At 36.4% G+C, this 23,083-nt stretch overlaps 1 protein-coding gene across 1 annotated transcript in view; it reads right to left on the bottom strand.

Annotated features, from left to right (window-relative positions):
* PLXDC2 (plexin domain containing 2) overlaps positions 1 to 23,083 on the bottom strand; it is a 520,858-nt gene that overhangs the window by 51,261 nt on the left and 446,514 nt on the right. Inside the window, exons 10-12 of the mRNA XM_006141612.3 lie at positions 19,276 to 19,336; positions 15,048 to 15,198; positions 13,567 to 13,605 (exon numbers count right to left, since the gene is read on the bottom strand). Of these exons, the coding sequence (XP_006141674.1) occupies positions 13,567 to 13,605; positions 15,048 to 15,198; positions 19,276 to 19,336 (251 nt within the window). The remainder of the gene's footprint in view (positions 1 to 13,566; positions 13,606 to 15,047; positions 15,199 to 19,275; positions 19,337 to 23,083) is intronic.

The raw sequence follows: 23,083 nt of genomic DNA, 5'->3' as shown, positions 1-23,083 counted from the left end.
TATACAAAAAAAAAAAAAAAAAAAAGATGTATCTGTGTTACAGCCTGTACCAGTAGTGTATTCTCTCTTCTGATTAGTAGCACATTGTATAAATACACTCGAGCTGCTTGTTCTTCTGATAAGAGCATCTGGACTAGTCTCAGTTATTGACAATTGTGAATATGGTTGCTATGAACATTCTTGCACACTATGCTTTTTTGTGTGTAGAATATTCACACACACACACACACACACACAAGTGGAATTTTTGGCTCAAAAGGCCAGAAGTTTATAAGAAATGGCCAGTTTTTCAAAGTAGTTGTACGCTATTACATGTCAGTCAGCAATGTGTTGGAGTTCAAGTGCACCGTATCCTCCTCAATATCACTGTGCGTCATCAATATTAGTTTCAGGGCTCCAGTGTACCATATCCTCATTGAAATGAGCATTACATAGCATTCAGACATTCTTAGGGGTGTGAAATGGTACCCCATTTCGATTTCGGTAGTCTGTCAGGAGATCTTTATATTTTCTGAAGCAGGTCTTTTATAATACGTGTGTACTGTATACATTTTCTCCTGTATGTGGCCTGCCTTTTCATTTTCTCAACAGAATTTTGATCAAAAAATGTTTTTAATCTTAATGTTTGTTATTTTTTTAATTAGTCTTCTTAGGGAATATTAAATTTGTTAAATTTTTGACAGAGTATGACTGTTGATTGTTAATATTTCCTATTGTTTGTCTTTTCTATTTAATTTTTCTACTCTGCTTTTTGCTCATTTTTCTTACTATTATTTTTAGCTGATAAATCACATTTTATATATTTAATTGTTTTGGTACTTAATCTGTTCAGCTTAAATTGGAAGACTGGATCATCATCAATTTAAAATTCTTTCCTTTTCTATGTAAACATTTAGAACTTTAAATTTCCTTCCACATATTTCTCAGCAGCATCCTCCAAATTTAGGTATATTGTAGCCACTATCATTCTATTGCAATACTTCTAATTTTCTTATGATTTTTTTCTGTGATTTATATATTATTTATTGAGACATCAAAAAGATGACATATTTTTTTCTGTTTTTCTATGCAAAACTCTGTTGTGACTTTTTTGACAATCCAATAGTAGTGTTTCCTCACTTTTCATATATTTGGAGATTTTCTATGTATGCTATTTCCCTCTACCCAGGCTTCATTAAAATATAATTGGCTTGGGGCCAGCAGGTGGCACGGTGGTTAAGGTGCTGGACTCCCACATGGCTGACTGCAGTCTGAGTCTTGGACCTAGTGGTTGGCTTTCTCTCTCTGTCTCTCTCTAGTCAAATTAAAATAATAACAATAACAAAGAAATGGAAATGAATGATTCTTTTAAAAAAGTATTATTAGCAAATAAAAAGTGCACATTATAGATTTATGATGTACAGTGTGATGTTTTATTAGAGGTGCAGATTGTACAATGACTGACTCAAGCTAATTAACATATCCATTATCTCACTCAGTTATTTTTCTTTCTGTGGCAAGAACATTTAAGATCAATGCCCTTATCTATAGATAGATACTGTATTGTTACTGATTCTTTTTGTAATCAGAGAACGCGGTCTGAGTTTACTCTTTTTAAGCTTTGAGGAGCTTTTATGGTTCAGCGTGTAGTCTGTCCTGGTGATCATTTCATGTGTACTTGAAAAAACAACTATGTTCTGCAAATGTCAGTCATGTTAAGGTAGCTGACAGTATAGCAGTTCAAATCTGTAGCCTTCTGACTTTTATTTTAAAAAAGTCTAATTTTTCTTTTTTGCATTTTTGTTTGTCTGTTTATTGGCATTCTTTTAAGTTTATTTAGTTTATATTTATACACACTCCAGCTTTTCTATCGTTATGTTTGTAGTGTATGTATTTTTCTTATCATTTTACCCTGAGGTATTCTATATCTTTAAATATTTACTTTTCATGTACATTTCTTATACACAAATACTTGAATTTTTTTTTTTTAAATAAGTTTTTGCTGGGACCAGCGGTTGGCATAATGGCTATGTCACTGGACTCCCATATAGTGCGCTTCGAGTCCTGGACCTGATAGCTTAAACTTATGCCGGGCGCACGTATGTACATGCCCAAGATCCTGAGAGGAAAAAGGAGGAGAAGGGATTGTGGCGTGGCTATCCCCCCTGGAGGGGTGATTTCTCGTTTTCTATCTCTCTGTCTCTCTGGCAAGCGCACACACCCTATAGCAAACACCTCTCCAAAAAATTTTTTTTGCTATAGCGTGCGTGTACTCCCCAGAGAGAGACAGAGAGAAAGAGAGAGAGATATCACCCCCTGGGGGGGATAACCATCCTGAAATCTCTTTTCTTCCAGTCTCCTCTTGGGAATTTGGGCACACACGCACATTCGCCGGTGTGGTTTTCAAGCCACTGGATCCAGAGCCTTAACCACCATGCTGCTTGATGGCTAGAATCTTGCTTTGTTAAAAAGTTGGCCCAATAATCTATGTTTTAAGTTGAAGAGTTGATTTTACTTATATTCATATAATTATTGGTATGGTTGGATTTGGTCTGTGAATTTGTTATTTTCTTTAGGTCTTACCTTTTATGTGATCCTTTGTTCTTTTTCTCCGGTCTTCTTTAGGTTAAATAAGGATTTTTTAGAATTTCACTTAAATTCTTACAGTGGAGTTTTAGTTCCACACTTTTTATAACTTTTCTTTAGAGGTTGCTTAGCATAATGATTAATATGTGTTAAAATCACTTACTTACTGTAACTGCAGTAATAATATTTTGTCACAGTATCTTACAACACCATTATGAATTACTGTTAAATAATTAGCTCCTGTCCTTCCTGCCCAAGATATACTTGAAACCTTGCATAGTATTATTTGATCACTGCAGAATAAAATTAAAGCAAAAATTTGTTTTAATGGAACGGTGAACCTAGCTATTGAAAAAGATTAAACTAAATTTACCATCTAATGGATTACTCTTTACAAAGCATTATACCTTTTTAAAAATAGCATATCTTTTCATCAGCATCTCTTTTCTTTTTTTTCCCTTAAAGTAGATCAGCATAGTATGTGAGCAATAAGCATTAGTGATTTAAGCACACATGAATGGAAGTTAGTGTTGAAGTCATCTAGCCTTGAAGATGCTCACCAAAGTCAGGGGGTTTCAACCACACCCTGGTAGCCCATTCATATATCAATAGGGGGCTCCCTTTTCCTTGAAAATGTTTTATGGGTTCTCTTAACTTCTGAACACATACTCTGAACCCTAACACCACTCTTACCACATTACGTAGCTTCCTACTATAATGAGCAAACAGCGGACTCAGAGAAAATCCTTTACCTTCTCCCTCCTTCCTACCTCCCCTGACACATGTTGACTGCACCCACCATGCCTATAGAGACATCGCTTTACTCTTAGTCATCTTTTAACTCTTTCTCTTCTTTAGGACTTCTTTTCCAACGCCTATTGCATGTAAATATGCTCCTAAAATGAAACAACACCATCGACATCAAAAATCTCTACTTCTTTTTTTTTTTAAATCATACTTCTTGCAAAAGTAGTCTGTTCTTTTTGACCTGAATTTCCTTATTGCTGCAGGCTTCTCAGATTCTGTCTGGGTACTGAACAACAGTGAACTGTAGAATTGTCTAGTCAAGGTCAACTACCGTCCTCATGTTATCTAATATAATGGTCACTTTTCTTTTTTTCTAAATGTTCTTGACTTGTCTGAAGCATTGACACTATTTGCTACTTTCCCCTTAAAATTTTCCTCTCTGGTTTTCTAAGTTTTGGCTTTTTTTTTTTGGCTGTCTTTTCAGTCTTCTTTACAAAACATCAAACATCAAATGCTATATATTCCCCCTTTAGTCCTCTGCTTTTTTTCATTTTAACATCATCAGTTAGAGTTTAAATATATCCCCCCAAATTTATATGTTGAACCACTTTAATGGGATTAAGGGGGTAAAACTTAATCTGATTATGGTGTTATAAAGTGAAGCCTTAGGAAAGAGATTATTGAGAAAGAGATTAGGGTGGGGTTTCCATGATTAAATCCTGGTAGGTTTAGAAGGGGAGAAATATGCCACATGGATATAAACCACCCTCCACTCTCTTTAAAGTTCTTCCTTCTGCCATTTTGTGATGTCTTTGAACTTTCTGGCCATCAGTTATGAGTCAAATAAACCTCTATCCTTTATAAATCACCAAGTTTCAAGTATTTCTATAAATGATGTGATAGTGAGCCAAGACATTATTTTCTGGGACCTCCTTCACTCCTATGTACAACTTTAATTGCTATTTTAAGGCTGAGGATGTCTAAATTTATATCTTATGCTCAGATGTCTCAAATGAACTTCAGACTTTGTGTAGAAAAATGCCTACTGGACATTATTTGGATATTCTACAGGCACTTCAAAGTCAACATGCTCAAATAAAATTCACTGCCCCCCCCCATAACCTGCTCCTTTCCCTATATTCCCTATTAAACAGCATCATCATCTACCCAGATAATTAAACCCAAGTCCTAGGAACCATTTAAAGAAATTATTTTTATTCTTATTTTTTTTTAAACATTCGACTGCTATACATCATTTGGATTGCAAAGAGAATTTACCCAACATGAAATATACCTCAGACTAGTCTAGGTATATTCTCAACTAGCCTAGTTGAGAATACTACATACATTATCATCAACAGGAAATAAACCATTTCTGTGTTCCACAAATGTCTTGCTTCTCTACATTTTCTCCCTGATTTTCTTTCCTGTACTCTTCCCTTTTCCCATTCTCCCTCCACACTGTCTCCATTGTCCATAACTATTTTTACTACTTTTATGTCCTCCAATTTAATCTCTTTTGGTATATATTAAATGGAGACATACAATATCTCTCTTTCATGACCCATTTTTGCATAGAAAAACAGGAAAATATGATATGACTTTTTAGACAATCGAATAGAGAATTAGATAGTGATAAAATGAAAGGGAAATAGGTACTGATCAGAGGGATGTGGGTGGAACATTTTACCAATGCACGTGGAAAGTGTCTTGTGAGCCCTTCCTGGAAGCCATGTGTGTGCATTTCCTAAGAGAGGCTCTGCTTCCAGATTTTTTTCTATGTTCTACCGGCAGCACAAGCTCTAACTAAGAATCTCATCTACAGGTCAACAGAAAGGGGAAGAAGTACATCATTTTGTTCTGCGTTCTATCAGCAGCATAAATGCTAATTATAGGTCCAATTTCAAACCAACAAAAAGAGGAAAATGTACATTCCAATATGAGTGTTTGTTTTCTTTCCCAGCATTTGATAACAATTTTCTAAACTCTTAAATTGAGCAATAAAATTGTAACTTTTGTAGATTGAAAATGCTTTTTAAAAACCAGTAATTTCATATGGCTCAACACAATACAGAAAACTGAAATATCTTTGCTGAAGCAAATGAATTTGCCAACAGTTTCAATACACCGATTTTATATACTATATTAAGATCAGTTATGGGCTATAACAGACGTAATGCTTTGAGCTCTTTGCCTCCACAGGGCAAGATGCATTTATTACATGTAGATCCAAGTTATTTATTGAGGCACCAATTAAAATGTTGTTTCAGGGAAGCCACGAGGTATAGATGAGGAACAATAGGTGGACTCAGAATTAAGGTGTATCATTTTTATTTTGGAGACTCTAACAGAAAGAAAAAACTCATTTGACCTTTGGCGTTTAATGTGGTTTACAGATTGGTGCCAACAGCATTGTCTTTTTTTTTTTTTGAGAGGTTTTTGCTATAGGGTGCGTGTGTTTGCCAGAAAGACAGAGACAGAAAGACAGAAAGTGAGAAATCACCCCCCAGGGGGATGGCCATGTCACAATCCCTTCTCCTCCATTCTCCTCTTGGGATCTTGGGCACGCACGCATGCACATGCACCTGGTGTGAGTTTGAGCCACCATGTCCAGGACTCGAACATCAGTTGACTACATGCGAGTCCAGTGACATAGTGCTTATGCCAACGGCTGGTCCTAACAACTGCATTATCTAAGAGCTTCTTAGAAACACAATGCAAAGATATGGACTCCACTGTAGAACTGCTATATCAGAATATGCATTTTAGCGAGACTGTCCAAGACCAATGATTCTGAGTCCTTCATATACATGAAGCATAAAATCAGATCACTCATTCTCAATTTAATTTTAAAATGGAATCACCAGAAGTTTTAAACAATATATTAATGTCTGGGTCCCAGTGCTGAGGCTAAGATTTTATTAGATGGAGAACAGTCTGAGTTTGTGATTTTTATAAACTGGAACAATAAAATTAGACACAAATTATCAGGTGAGAATAAAACACAGAAGAGTTGAGAACTACTACTCTTAGACAAAAGTTTAGGGGAGACATTCTAAATTCTAGGGAAATCTTGAAATATCATTTTAAAGTATAAAACATATAAACATTTTCACTATTATAGTTCTTTCATGTATTTAGAATAGAGTTAGTGCTGACATTTAAAAAGTAGCCAAACAAGGCAAAAGATAAAACTAAATGCCAAGATATTTCACAGTTTTAGAAACAGAAAGTGATAGATATTCAATAGCTTGTCAAAAGGAAATAACAGCTCCCTTTTGTTTATAAGACTGTGATCCACAGAAAAGAAGATGAAAAAAAAAAAAAAGATACCAGCAAGGGAAGGTTAGAAAAAAATAGTAAAAGATATGTTACTTTGATGATTTATGTATGAAAGTCAGAAAATAATTCAGCTGAATGATAAATGAAACACTACACACTTGATCTGTCACTACAGTCTAGGTAATAAAAATACTACCTCAGAAGTATTCCAGTGAAGAAACCAGAATCATGTCCTAACATTTTATCTTGGGATGAAAAGTCTTCTGATATGTGTAGAAGTAGGAAACTGAACACGACAGAATTCGAATTTAGACCAGAAGTTCCACCGGAATTCATTCAAAGTGAATCTGTATTAGACTTCTGAAATCAATGACTTTGCAGGGTTAGACCTCTGGCTTAACTTAATCATGTTCTGCAAACTGCTTAATGTAGCAATTTCAACATCTTTTTGATGGCATCACCACCCTCTGACGTGATGCTGTGTATATTATCACAACGTGATACTGTGTAGATTATCCACCATCCTTGTCTGGAGTACAGATATTGATCAATCATTTAGAACTTATTTTTACATATTTTTTTCCAGAAAGCATGGCAATATGTGCTCACCAGGGAGAGACAGAGAGACACAGAGAGGGAAAGTGAGAGAACACCTTCCACGACTACCACGGGGAATGTCACTCTATAACCCTTCTCCAATTCTCATTCCTTTCAGGACTTGAGGCCTGAACACAGCTATCCCTGGCACGATTTTCAAGAGTTTCACACTGCGCTGTCAGCCATTTGGAATCCAGCTCATGTAGCCATCAGGCCATGGGCTGATCCTCCAAATATTTCTTTAAGAAATCAGACTCTACTACAGGGAAGAATCTTCAAAGAGACCAAGAGAGAATGCAGTTTTGGGTGCTTTAATAAATCTCGGTTAATAGATTCTAAACAATGAACTCAAATCAAGATTTTATAACTTGAAATAATTTTAACATCTGCAGTGTAGCAGAGTGGCACAGTTCAATTTGCTCAAGAGAGCTGAACGTGGTTGAAGAATTTAATTCTCAAATAAAAACTCTTGTTTCTACTTACAAACCTCTTCTCGGTGCTGTATAAAACTTTATCCAGTTTGCATCTTGAAGCTATTTACATTTTTAGTTAGGTGGTAGGTGCCATTTAAAAGCAATCTAATTGGGTCAGCAGGTGGCCCACTTTAACCACAGGTGCTGGATTCTACAGAGTCAACTCTGCAGGTTAGAGTACCAGACCTGGTGGCCTGAAAACGACGCAGGGCACATGTGCATGCATGTCCAAAATCCCAACAGGAGAATGGAGTAGAAAGGATTGTGACATGGCCATCCCGCTGGGAAAGAGGGGATTTCTCCCTTTCTATCTCTCTTTCTCTTTCTCTCTCTCTATGGTGAGCATATGTGCCCTATGCAAAGAAAATCTGAAAAAATTTTAAAAATGCAACCTAATCAAATGTCATCAGTTGTCTACTAAAATATACAACTAGGTCACACCTTCAAAATGTAACTCTTCCAAAAAAAAAAAAAGTAACTCTTCCAATTAACTATTGCTAGAATATGAAAATCCCTAAAAGATGTGAAGGCTCATGACATGATCTACAGAAATATATTTTTAGATATTTGAAGAATATACTCTAGATACTGCTTATACATAAATTAAACCTGAATTTCTAGAGAAACCAAGAGATCTGAAAGAACCTTAAACCAGATTTTGAGCATGAACTCCAGGGTGGCCTTGTAGTTTGGAGATCATACGCCAGTAATTCTGGTATCACTGATGTTACACAACTACACAGGAGAATTAACATTTTGTGATTTTCTAGATAGAGTAAAATTAACACTATTGCATGATTTCATGAGAAATAAAAATTTATTTTCAAACACTTGTAAGCAGAATTGGTTTTTACCAAAAAAGAAATAGAAAATAGTAGGTGTAGGGACCAGCAGTTAGCATAATGGCTATGTCGCTGGACTCCCATGTAGTCGACCACGGTTCGCATCCCAGTCCTGGTGGCTTAAACTCATGCCATGCGCGTGTGCGTGCGTGCCCAAGATCCTGAGAGGAGAATGGAGAAGGGATTGCTGTGTGGCCATGCCCCTGGGGGGTGATTTCTTGCTTTCTGTCTCTCTCTGTCTGGCGAGTGCACACACCCTATAGCAAAAACATCTCAAAAAAAAAAAAAATAGTAGGTGTAAGTAAAATAGCCTAACCTGGCATTTCTCAAGTGATGTTTGGTTGTCAGAGGCCTCTACTGTAAGCAGCACTGGAACTGTTTTGGGTGTGTGTTTGAGGCTTCCCTGTATGTTCCAGGTAGGTGCACATGCCTGGGATCCTGGCTGGCTGAGGCTGGGGCTGGTTGGCAGCAGGAAGACCTTGTGAAGAGTGCTTATCCCTCTGTCTCTATTTTTATCTTTCACAGAAGAAATAAATACACTTAAAAGAATTCAAAATTTAAAAAAAATGGAGAGAATAATGAGATCAACTCACAGGTGTCGTGTGAATGGAATGAGTTAACATACGCAGAGCATTGAGAAGGTGCCTGAAACAAAGTCAGCATTCAAAAATGATTGCTCCTCCTACCTCCTTTTCTAACACCTTTTCTTCCTTCTCCTTGCTTTGCTTCTTCTCCTTTCTGTTTTTTTCCATAAGCAGGAGACAAGTATGCTATAGATTAAACTTATGTATTATTCTAAACATGCAACCAGCCATACTTTGAGTGGGAATAAAATGCCACCTTTATATCGCCTCTTCTGAGTTTTCACACGTAGCTATTTACAATAGTTAATCAGAGTTATATATATATATATGTATATCTATAGATAGATAGATATACATACACACACACACACACACACACACACATATATATAAAACATTTTTGTAGCCCTGTCTCAAATTGAAGACTGTGTTGTATCCACAACATTTTCCCAATGAAAATATTTATGTTGTTCAATAGTACGTGAAGGAAAATGTTACCAATCTATAACCAGCAAATTGATCCATAAATTATTTTAGACACTTGAAAAATAATGCTAAAATTTTAGTAAATTCCACTAAATTGGCATTAATTAGTTAATAATGTTTAGTGATTTATTGTTTAAGTAGGCTTTCAATTAATATTCAAAAATAGGGGAACCAGCAGTTAGCGTACAGCAATCACTTCTCCGTTCTCCTTTTCGGATTGCGGGCATGCACACACACATGCCCAGTGTGTTTTAAGCCACTGGGTCTGCGACTTGAACTGCTATCAGCCATGTATGATCCAGTGCCTTAACCAGCACACCATCTACTGGCCCTGTCCAGGCTGTATCTTACTAAGGGAACCTGCACTTATTAGATATCATCCGCTATGTTTAGGTGTTTTCCCATGTTCTCTTCTCCAAATTATTTACAGAGCTTAGAAGTTCCACTTAGCCCTGATGACTTATAAAATTTCTTCAGGCAAATAACTAGCCTGAAACTACAAGAATCTCTACCTAGAACTAATCTAAATATATCAGGAGACTCAATGTACCATGAAGGTTCATCAAGAGTACCTTAGCAGACTGTAACTCAGTCTGGGTCCTCTGGATGAGAAACCCTAGTGTGTAGCTACGGTGTCCAGTTGCTCAGAAGTATTTTAGCCTTTCATATCAAAGACAAAGAGAAATCTCCTGGAAACCGAATGTATAATCATGCCAGCTATGGATCCACTCAGAAAATCAGCTACTTTCACTCACAAACATGTCTCGACTCCAAACTGAGGTAATCCAATATTTACAGGAGAAAATGTGTGGAAGGGCAGAGCCACTGTTTTCTGGCTCCATGTTGACTACTTTGAAACATACTTTTCCAGAGAAGTATGGAGCTCTAAATTAAAATGCTTTTAAGAACCACCAATTAAATCAAGAAATTAAATCAAGAAATAAAATGTGCTAAATTTCTTTGCCACGATAATAGCAATTTATAAAAATTAATTTATTAGTTTGCATGTTTTTAAAAAATCAATCCCAATAAATGTTCGAAAACATTTAAATTAGGCATACTTATTCATTATGGCCTGAATCTTCTGAAAATGGGAAACGGGAGGGGAAGGACAATTCTGAATTCTGTTTTCAACATGCTTAATTAACTAATGGAGTTGGGCTTAAACTGGCAATCCTTCCTGCATCTCCACATCCCATGAAAGAAAAAGCAATGATAGCATGCTGTCTTAATAAGGATGCTATAAAAAGGAGTGTGTGGTTTCCACTAGGTACTGTTTTGGAAATATTTATCTTAATACTGGTCAGGTTGGTCTGTTCTAACTGCACTTGAATATTTTAAGGGAAAGTGCTTTATAAACAGCCTTAGATATAAAGAGAGTTTGAAGTCTCATTGTGATATTTTGGAATTCTGATGAATATCTACTGCATATGAATTATGGAAATATCATTTGAAAATTCCAACAGCTCTCTAGTATACCCCAAATCCTACACGTAAATCTTGGAATTTACTTAAGTTAATTTTTTTAGCATTCCAAGATGGTTATAATATACTGCTTTAAGAAACTCTTCAAGGTTTTGAATCTTTGAAGCCTGAACAAAACTAAGGATTTTCTTTGGGATAACAGATTGAATCCAAAACCCCTAGGACACCATTTTCCAAAGAGCATTCCACAAAACATTAAGTCCATGAGATGCTATTTGGGAAGAAATATTATGACCAAATAGTAAAGAAATGTCAGATATGAATCTTCATAATTATCTTAAAGATCTTTTAGAATGTATATTTTCTGAAAGCAGGAAATCTGTCTGAGCCTTGTTCACCACTATAGCTCCATGCCTGCAGCAATACTTTGCAATTAGCACACATTCATTAGGAATGAAAAAAATGAATGGATGAACATCAACAGGTTGGAACATTTCTCCTGAAAATTTCTCTTTAATTTTCTTTCACCCAAAGTACTGCACATCTATTTCATCACAGGAATCCTTTGTTTTTCCTATTATCACTATATTATAGGCAGGTAGGGAGAAGAAAGCATAGAGAAAAATACAAACACACATGTAATTATCACCCATATTAAGTATTAAATGTAACAAATACAACAAAAGCCTTCTAGGGATCAGTTCCATTTTTATACTTCCTATTCCACCTCCCCTTAGATGGAGGTAACCCCAACATAGAATTTACTAACATTCTGCTCTGGAAAATCCTAAATTGAGGGGTTGCTAAAATTCCTCAAGCATTTAGATTTTATTTCTTTTTTTAAAATTTCATTTATTCATTCACATATTTTAATTGGACCAGAGAGAGACATAGAGAGAGAAAGGAGAGAGGGAAAGCGAGAAAGCAAGCCACCAGGTTCGGTACTCGAACTGTGGTTGGCCATGTGGGAGTGTGCAGCACCTTAACCACCATGCTACTTGCTGGTTCCCAAGATTTTATTTCTAACTAGTATATATTTTTGCAAATGGTCATCTGTAAAGCTATCCACTTACTGCATTAATACAATAATGAATAAGAAATGAATGAAATAAAACACTACAATACAGATGCAAGACAATAGGCAGTTCATATAATAATGATTTGTATGAGAGGCTAAGCAGGTTCTCTTTCAGATGAACTGGCGTGAAATTAAAGATGTCATATTAATATAAACAGTGTCCCATAGTTGTGTAGACGTATTGCTTGCTTAAACTAGACTGAGTAATTTAGGAACTGTTCTCTACAATGGTAAAGAAAACGTCCCTAACAATGTATATGTGAGACCTTGGCTTTCTAAAGAAAATATCTGGGGTTGGAAAAATAAAACCACGCCGGGATCAATTTCATCATGCACCCACATTTACAGAACAGAGGCTGCCAGTAGAGAAGACCTCTTCCTGAGATGAATGAACAATTACTAATGAAAATCTCTTTTATCAAGAACCAGCATCCTCAGATAGGAAAGCACACATGAGCCAACTTAGTTTAACAGAAAAAGAACAATTTAAAAAATTCCATCAATATTTTTCACGATATATTTGTGGGAAATAACTTTTCCTCACAGTTTCAAGTATTGTTACTGGTATTTCTAACTTGTAGTAGAAAAACTTTAAGAATGCTACCAGGAAAATGTTTATTTGATTAATGTTTACTTTTTGCCCTTTGCTTTATAGAACAGGTAAGAAAAGGGGGCATAGTATATGCTTAATGCTCTATTTCATGATTTTATGTTTAAAAGGTGAAGACCAACTAGTTAACTTAGTGAAAAATAATTGAGTCCAAAACCCCTATCTGTGTGGACAGTCATGCATATGAGGGGGCTTAAAAAGTTCATGTATTGGGACCAGCAGTTAGCGTAATGGCTATGTTGCTGGACTCCCATGTAGTCGACCGCAGTTCGAGTCCCGGACCTGGTGGCTTAAATTCATGCCGGGCACGCGTGCATGCATGCCCAAGATCCCAAGAGGAGAATGGAGGAGAAGGGATTGCATCGTGGCCATCCCCCTGGGAGGTAATTTCTCATTTCTGTCTCTCTCTGTCTCTCTGTGTCTGTCTGGTGAGCACACGCACCCTATAGCAAAAAAAAAAAAAAAAAAAAAAAAAAAAAATCATGTATAATGGAATTAAAATGTGAGGTTGTTTTGGTACAAAAGTTTTATGAAATCCCTGTATAGTTTTTTCATAGTATGCATTTCCCATTGACTTTTGAAGACTCCTCCCTCAAACTAAAAAGACTAGAGCAACCAGAATATCAAGATGTACGCATGAATTTTCTACTCTATGATTGGTAATTGGCATCATGTGGTTTCACAAACAATTGCAAAGCTGAGGATTTTAGGTCACTTTCCAAATCCAATGCACTGAATTATTCTTATGTTAAATGCCACCAAGGAATGCAATATAGTCATATTCTGTATTCAGAAACCCATAAGTTCTTTTTCACATTAAAATGAATTAAATAGACTTGTACCTAAAAATGTTTATTAAAAAGGTATCCATTCCTACCTCCATTATCTTTTAGATGTAGAGCTATCTTGGTATCATCTGGAAAAAGAAATTCAAAGTTATAATAGAAAAAGATTTCAGAGGTGCATAAATCACATCATCAAATAATTATCAACTAACTGCCTTAACTGTAACACGACTGGGTTGTAATAATTTATTAAGGCAATTTCTAGAGCAGTGAGAACAAGTCCTAGCCTTACATGAGATAGTCTAAATTATTTTTTACACAGATTGTCAAACTAAAACTTCAGCGAAGTAATATACAATGCTTCAGTTCTGTGAGAAAAGTAAGCAATTCAATGATAACTTAAAGTATACCTATTTTTTGTTTCCTAATTTGTTATAATTAAATTCTCTAGTTATGATCTTATTTATCCATTTAAAAAATCAAGATAAAAAAGTTCCGCATTAATAAGAACAGTTAAGACTTGTGAATATTTATAAATTTAACACCAAAGGTTAAATTTAACGTTAGGGCTAGCAAATGTGACCAGAATAATACATGAAAAGATCTTGTACTGAATGAACAAAACTTAAGATATGCCTTTTCATGTCAGTAGTTATAGTTCACTCTCAAAAGTAGGATTTAAATTACATAAATACTTTCAAAGACATTAAAATATTATTCCAAAATAACATAGATGAAAATATAATGTTGCTTTCAGAAGCAATAAAATATATTTAGTAACTGCCCTTTACTTCGCTTTATTCTCTAACCTTAGATCCAATTAAATTTCAATTATAAATAAAAGTGACAAGTTTACCTCCTGTCCAAATGAAAGCAAAACTATGGCAATAAGCAAGTACGATTTTTTTTCTCCTCAAAGCTTTTTCTTGTCCAATTTATTCTTGTATTTCTGCCTACTCTCCTAGGCAAACCCTTCAGAATAAAAAGTTATCAAGGCCTGGCTACTATACGACCTCCTTCTCTCCATGAGTTGTCCCCATACATTAACACTCTAGTATTTTGGCCTTCCCTAGAAAAGGACATACATTTCAAGGACAATTTCTATGACACAGTGCCCTGTTGATGTTATGGGTCATCATAGTTTATTGATTGTATTCAGGAAAAATCTTAGACTTGCGTATGAGTAGAATTATCTACTCTTCAGAATCCAAAATCAATGAACATTTCACATTCACTCCGCCCTTCCATCCTGTGACAGCAACATGGAATTCAGTTACCACAAAATTTGACTTCATGAAATGAAATCCATATTTCTTTTCTAGGGAGGACAAGTAGCCAGAATTATTGGTAAAAGCTAAGTCTAACAAAAAAAAAAGAAAAGGCACAACAAACTAAAATAATCCTGGTACTTATTTTAAGTCCATAATAACCTTGTCTTTTCTTTTCCCCCTTTAGAAATATAGCTTGCCAAAGAATAACTTTCCTGCTAGTGTCCTGAGCTACTCTAGTACATGTCGACAGAGTGATTTTTCCCCCTCCTTCAGGAGAAAAACAAAAAATAGCTCTTTGGCACCTTCTGTGGGTAGACTCGTGGGCATCTGGGATGTCACGGTTCTTCTGGTGGTGGTCAACACTCTGAACTGTGTGGTTGTTGCTCGTATGGTTGTGGCGGTTTGAGAAGAAGTTTCCACTGGATCTACATTCTCACACATCTTTTCTTTAGACTAGTAAGAGAAACAAAAAGTGATCACTCCTACAGTTTTAGAAATTATAAAAAAAAAAGTTGAGCTATAAAGCGTCACATATCTCAAATCAACATAAGAAATAAATTATCTTTGTAGAGAACTCTACTTATAGATTTTTGCTAAATTAAAAAGTTGGTAACATGGGAAAGAGAAAAGCAATGGTTGTAACAAAGCATTTCCTCTTTAGAGATTTGGATTTCACCATTTTCTGCTGTTAAATTTTCACATTACTATTTATCTGGCCCTAAATTGTATAGTGATACATTTATAAAAGACATGAAGCCAAAAAGGAAAGTTAATACTAGAAGAAAAACATGCACATACAGATGAAATTGAAAACATGCCCAGGTACATAAAGGAATGCCTTCCCTTCATATCAAACTGACAATGCTACATCCTGAACATTTGCTGACTGTACCATGCTACTTCATTCTTTCGAGAATAATTTTCCATAGATTGAATAGATATTTTAACTTTTTTCCTTTTATGCAATATTCAGGACCATACAAGCAAAGGCCTGGACAACACTCACGTTGATAAATGAATCGTATATTGGTACTGTGAAATATTGGGTCACCGGAAAAGTTGTGATGCATTTTTGCCCAGAAAAAAGCATGTCATGACTTTTCTGACAACCTAACAGATAGCTATGAAAATGAATACAACAGCTCTATGGGTAGCAACATGGATTAGCATGAAAAAAGTTTTGGAGGACCAGTAGGGGGCATAAGTGCTGAATTCCCACATGGCTGACCATGGTTCGAGTCCTGGACCTGGCAGCTTGCTTTCTCACTTTCCTTTTCTCTCTCCCTATATCTCTTGGGTCAAAATTAAAACAAACAACAAACAAACAAACAAACAAATGAAATAATTCTTGAAAAAAATTCTGAGGGTGGGACCAGCAGTTAGCATAAAGGCTATGTTTCTGGACTCCCACGTAGTTGACCACGGTTCGAGTCCCGGACCTGGTGGCTTAAATTCACGCTGGGAGCATGTGCGTGCGTGCCTGAGATCACAAGAGGAGAATGGAGAAGGGATTGCAGTGTGGCCATCCCCTTGGGGGGTGATTTCTCGCTTTCTGTCTCTCTCTGTCTTTCTGGTGAGTGTATGCGCCCTATAGCAAAAACCTCTCCAAAAAAAAAAAAAATTCTGAATGATAAGCCCAAAGTTCAAAATAGCTTTATTTATTTTTAACAGAGAGAGGTAGGCATCTGATAGAGCAGGAGCAAACAACCAGCTTCAGCCATCAGTGAATCTAAATCCTAAACTGCATACTGCAATCATGAGTATTCATTTTTATTGTGCTTTACAGGTGCATTAATATTACTAACATATTAAAACATTTTTTTAAAGAATATAAAAAGAAGGGATATAAATTTCTTACATCCACTCAACTCACTACCCATGGGAATTTTCCGTGACAACCACCATTGCATAGTCTCCACCATCCTGTCCACTGATTTAGTCTAGAGCACCAGCATCCGCAGCCCAGGTTACAGTCAAAGCCACATATTGGTCCCGTGACTCATAGCCATTATTCACCCTGAGCCAGAGTGATTCTTCCCAAAAGCCGTTTGGATATTGTCCTCTTGACTAAAGCCCTTCTGATCATTTTTCCTTGCCTTTAGGATAAAGTCGAAATTCCTGCAACGTGTTATGTGTAGGACCCTGTTCACCTCTCCAACCTCGTATTGCACCACTTTGCTTTGCTTTGGTGGCCTTGCAGGCTTCACCTTAATTATCATCTCCTACCTCACAAGACCGCTGACAGTTATGCTGTCTCTGTCTATGCTGTTCTCTAAGTGCATTCTCTACCATGCTGGACACAGCGGTCTATCTGCCTTGCTGGACATATTTCTTATATATGCTGGAGACATCGCAGATAGGTTTCTGGTGGCCTTAGAGTGACCAGTTCTTTCACCCTTCTCACTGTGGTTCTTAAAAATAATTGTAGAATGTGCTAGAAACACAATATCATGAGATAAGGGCAAGCTAGCCAGAATACCCCAAGCTCTGTTCCAGTCTTCCCCTAGAAACAGTTGATGTTCTTCAATTCTTTAGCCTTGCTGCTCTCTGGGTACCTCAGCTGCAGTGCAGAGAAGCTTTCCTGAGCCTGGGGGGACCAGTTCAGGATGAAATCTAGGCTCCATTAGCCCTTGCATGTCTGTAAGTAAACACCTGCTGTATGGAACTTGTTGTGTCTGGGTATCTTATCAACCCCAACTCAGACAAATTGTGAGACGGTGCACAGTGAGCCTGCTTCACAAACATGTGTTGTACATGTTCCTATTAGCATGAATACTTATTGAATAAATTCATCTCCCAGTATCAGATAAACATTAACCTCAGTTTCAGGCAAGGAAATGGGACTGGAGTTGACAACCTTGTTTACTTACCTGTTTCAAAAAAAAAAAAAAAAAAAGAGAGAGGATTGATGAGCATGAAGCTAGTAATGTGGACTGAGAATTTAACTATAATTTTATAGCATTAGCACTACAAATTGCAGAATGCACTAAATTCAGAGCTCCATGGCAGGAGGGAGTAATTTTTAATTTATCTTTGTGCTTTTGGTGATTAGCAAAGTCCACAGGATATAGTGACTTCTCCACTAATATACTAAGGGGGGCTTTCAATGGGAAGGGTTTTCCTCTATTGCTTATATTCCATAGCAAGGCATACTGAAGCAAGAAATATACAGTGTATGAATTTATTCTCAGTTTTGACACAGATATGAACACTTAGCTTTAACTTTTTCTTTTCTTTTATTGGGGTAACTGATTACATAGAAGGAACAATAATATGAAAAAAAAAAAAACCCAAGGTTCTATTACCATATTTTCCTTTTGAGCAATACTGTTACGTGAGTGAAATAAAACGGCTGGATTAGAACGTATTTCTATAATTCCCCATTTGAATGTCAAATAGTTTAAAATTGCATCAGCAATACTATATTTAAGTTCAAAGATATTCCTTTTTTTGTTGTTCAAATTTCGTCAGAGGGAATATGCTCTTGCTGGGGACAGAGAGAAAGAGGGATAGTGATAGAGAACTGGTCACTCTGCAATGCCTTTTTTTTTTTTTTTCCATTTTTCCCATTTTTCAGGATTTGGGGCACACATACGGATGTGCCTGCTCTGGTTTTCAAGCTACTGGGTCTCAAAAAGTGCAGTTGGCCATGTGTAATCCAGCTGCCTTAACCACCACACCACTGACTGGCCCCAAGAATATGGTTAAAGATGTATTTTCTCAAGCTACTTATGAGACATCTCTCCCCCCACCAAAACAAAAAAGGAATTAAAAATATTTTTAAATAGCACTGACATTATTATATTTATTAAGAAAACTTGCATAGTAAATCATTGTTATTCAAATTCATGTCCTAAAAATTAATTAATAAAAAGAAATACTTGTCTCTATTAACTTCATAGACTGTCTTCATGTGACCCTGAAATGACAGTGTAAATGAAATTTACTAGAAAACTTTTCAACAGGTTAAAATTGCCTCTGCAATTGTGTGTAATCACTTCAGTCACTTTATTACTCGACTATCAAGTTTGCCTCGGAATTAATGTCACACCATTTCTCTACGTTAGATCATTTTTCACTTATTGTAGCACACCAATTTTGCTGTCATCTGTCTCTTCCCCCATATCCTTGGTCTTGATATTTAAACTAAAAAGAGGAATAAAGGCTTCTACGATCTTGGAAAATCGGCAAGTATTTAAGAAAACTGTCTTTTGTCCCACAGAGATTCAAATCCTGGCTCTGCTTCTCCCTAGCCATCTGCTTAATTCTCTCAGCATCCATACTGACCTCTTCCCACTACTTCCCCTCACCCCTCCCTTTGTCGTCGTCGTACCATGAGAGTAATAACAGTGCCTTGCACACAGGAGAGAGATGAGAATACATTGAGATGATACTTATAAAAAGGGAAGCCCCATCTCTGGCCCCTAACTGCTGGGTATTTTTAAATTAGATACCATTTTTATTAAGCTGTAGCAACTCTACAACTTAATAAGAGCTTGTCCCAGGAATCGTGTGATAAAAGCACAATACCTCTTCAGGGCATCCACTGTCTACCCAGTCCTGCCGATGGCGATCGAATCCACTGGAACATCTTCAAACAAGACCATATGGCAGTTCGGAAAAGAAAATGAAAACAGAAATAAAAAAGGAAAGACTGGTAAGTAGTTCATTCTCAAAAGGTCCTTTTAGTTCAATATAAACTTTCTTCAATAGACCTGGTCATTGGAGAAGCAATGGAAAGTTGACAGTGTCACTAAGCGGTCCTTTGCTCCTTTGGTCATCACACTATGAGGATCACACGGCCACACACACACTACTTTGCTGAAGCCGACTCCCTGAATAGAAGATCCCTGTGCCAAGATAAGCCCAATCGTGTCTATGAAGTTGGGGTTCTTTCTACTTGTGTTATCTTTTTGTTGTTTTGTTTTTCCTCCTCATCAAAACAAATGAATACAGATGAATTTCTTGGAGGTACTATTTTTTCATGATTTTGGATCTTCCTTTCTTTTCTCATTTTTTTCCTTTCTTCCTTTATCTCTCATTCTCTCTCTTCCTTATTTCCTTCTTTATTTCCTCCTTCCGTGTAAGATTACAGTCACACAAACTCTACTGTGCAGTGAAGTGCTAACTCAGCGGTTTTAGGGTTTTCAAATCCTGAACCTTCCAAAGGAAGAACTGGTCCTTGACTGCCTTGATTTCTCGTGAATATGTGGTTCCTTGTTTTTCAATTCACACGGGAACCTGGGCCATACTGTTTCAGTCTGATCTCTGGGGGACCTTGGGAGGCTGGAGATAGGGTCAGTCACAGGGGCTTGGCCAGGCTTCCTCAATTGCCAATACTTATTTTGTGTGTTGGTAGACATTCTTGCTGGGAAATCCAAGTGCTGTCTGTATGACTGCCCAGAGAGGACAACCGGAAGTTTGTGTCTGGTCTCTCCTGGACTCTGCGCTATGAGCCTTTTACCTTTGCAGATTTGAATCGATTTTCATTTCTTGTAATTAATGGAAACTTGGGAGTTTCACAGCTTTTCTAACTTCTGTAAGCTCTCCAGTGAATCACTGAAACTGTTTCTTGTGGATGCCTGATAATACTATAATTAGGTTATGTCTGAAAGGTCTAATTTAGCAAGCATTAGTTAATAAAATTTTGATTACTCAATTTTTTTCCCTTGACTAGAAGAATTTTGTCTTTTCTGCCTATTCTGCAGCCCATTCACTGTCAGGGTCCAGCAATGACTGCCCAGAGCACATCCTGACAGAGCTTCCTCACTACTGTGCTCATAACTTCCTCCACCGCTGAACTTTTCTCCTTTCTATAGAATCTCACGGGCTCAGGTCTTATTTACCAAACTTGAGAACATTGCAGCATTAGGGTCGGCATTTTATCCTATCACACCTAGCACCCTGGAAACATGATGTCTTTTTTATGTTAGAAATTCAAAATGTTTTGAGTGGCTGAATGATGGTCCAGCAGGGGAATGTGACACTCTGTGAGTGGGACCCACATGGGAAGGTTCTGGTTGTGTCTAGAAATCTCCCTGAGCCATGCCAGACACATGCATGTCCATGATCCAGAGTTGGTTGAGGCTGAGAGTAAATTAACGTGTCAACATCCTTTTGGCGCTTCCTCTTTTTCTGTGTCACACACACACACACACACACACACACACACACACACAAACAAACTTTAAAAGCAAGACATTCAAAATACTGTTGTCAGTCTATTAAAATGAAGGCTTTATATTGCTCCTGAATTTTGATACCTAAATATATATTTATATATATAACAAAAGAATTCATATTAATATATACAAATCTAAATACATATGCACGTATTCAAAATAAATGGAAGCAACTCAACTTTTGACATATTTTCTTGAAGTCCTTGAGCATAACTTTACAAGTTTTTTCACTTGTTTTGGGATGACATCCACATGACGGCTTTTTTCTTTTTCTTATTCCTTCTTTCTTTCTTTTTTTTTTTTTTATGATGATGGCTTTTTCTAAGCATCTTTGCCAGAAATTATGTACCATGGCATGAATGAACATCATTTAATTCAAGTGGAATGTGAAAACAACTCTACTGTCAACAAAAAAATCTGTATTTATCATTCTCTTCGGACATGATCCACTGAAGCTCAGTTATTTCATTCCTACCATCTGTGTTGAACAAGCATAAGTGTGGAATAAACATCAGTGTGTGATTTGGCGTCCTAAATCTGAGAATCCCCAGTCGGTCAAGTCCATCTCTGGTTACCTAATGAGATTCTGATGGATGTGGCGTCTGTTTAATTCCAGATGAGTTACATGACTGTTTTCCCCGTTTTAATTTCAAGTTTGTTTAAATATTGAAGCGTATACTGACATTCTCTTTGGAAGATGGGAATATACCAACTTTCTACAAGAAATATTTGTGGGTAGTCACCTGACCACAAGTAATTAAATAGAACAGAGAGTTTTAAAAATGTAGTTTGTTTTCACGTATGCTATTCCAGATGTAACAGTAAGGTGTTAATAACTTTTACCTTATAAATAAGACAGTACCAAATCTGAAATCTGTGTGTCAATAGAAATTGTATTTTAGAGTAAATAGCTTGTGAAATTGTTAAACTTAGAGAAAAGCGCAGAGACACTGTAGCTGATTTATTAAATTCTGTTACATTGTGTGAAATTAGGTTCTTCTGAAAATATGCAAACCAATTAAATAATTCGTTAATCTGTTCAGAATTGAGTCTCTATTGATTAAGCTTACGTTTACTAATGGCTAGGGTGGAATGAACTGAGAACAGCAAAAAGTAAGATTCAATTTGAGTAAGTCATACTTTTTTGTACTTTATAGTGCCTTTTCAAAGATTTAATATGATTTATTATTATTATTATTATTGAGTTTTTCCATAGGGTATGTGTGCTCACCAGAGACAGACAGAGAGAAAGAGGAAGAGGGAAAGTGAGAAAGCAAATCACCAGGTCTGGGACTTGAACCACGATGACCATTGGGAGTCCTGAGGCTTGACCACTATGTCACTTGCTGGCCCCCAAGTTTATAGTGCCTCAAAAATGAATAAAACTGAGCTCTGCATGTTTGGCTTTTTTTTTTTTTCATAACAGAATACTCTAAAAACATTCAAAAGCAATTATGAATAAAAGGGTGTGTTTGTGTGTGCATTTGGATTACATAAATCATTAAGAAAACCCACTTCCATATTATTTCTAAACTCTAAATGAACCCAAAATCACTTTTGAAAATACCTTCCTATTTTGAGCTCCGTGTTGCCTTTTTTTTTTTTTTAGATATAATGACTAACCATGTCATAGTCTAGTACATTGATTTCCTAACACATATTTTTTTTTTTTTTATTATTATTATTGAGTTTTTCCATAGGGTATGTGTGCTCACCAGAGACAGACAGAGAGAAAGAGGAAGAGGGAAAGTGAGAAAGCAAATCACCAGGTCTGGGACTTGAACCACGATGACCATTGGGAGTCCTGAGGCTTGACCACTATGTCACTTGCTGGCCCCCAAGTTTATAGTGCCTCAAAAATGAATAAAACTGAGCTCTGCATGTTTGGCTTTTTTTTTTTTTCATAACAGAATACTCTAAAAACATTCAAAAGCAATTATGAATAAAAGGGTGTGTTTGTGTGTGCATTTGGATTACATAAATCATTAAGAAAACCCACTTCCATATTATTTCTAAACTCTAAATGAACCCAAAATCACTTTTGAAAATACCTTCCTATTTTGAGCTCCGTGTTGCCTTTTTTTTTTTTTTAGATATAATGACTAACCATGTCATAGTCTAGTACATTGATTTCCTAACACATATTTTTTTTTTTT

This window comes from Tupaia chinensis, unplaced genomic scaffold (assembly GCF_000334495.1).
Source record: "Tupaia chinensis unplaced genomic scaffold, TupChi_1.0 Scaffold000060_1, whole genome shotgun sequence".
Classification (NCBI taxonomy): Eukaryota; Metazoa; Chordata; class Mammalia; order Scandentia; family Tupaiidae; genus Tupaia; species Tupaia belangeri.
The sequence above is the reverse complement of the archived record's forward strand: the minus strand, read 5'-3'. Positions and strand labels throughout refer to the sequence as shown.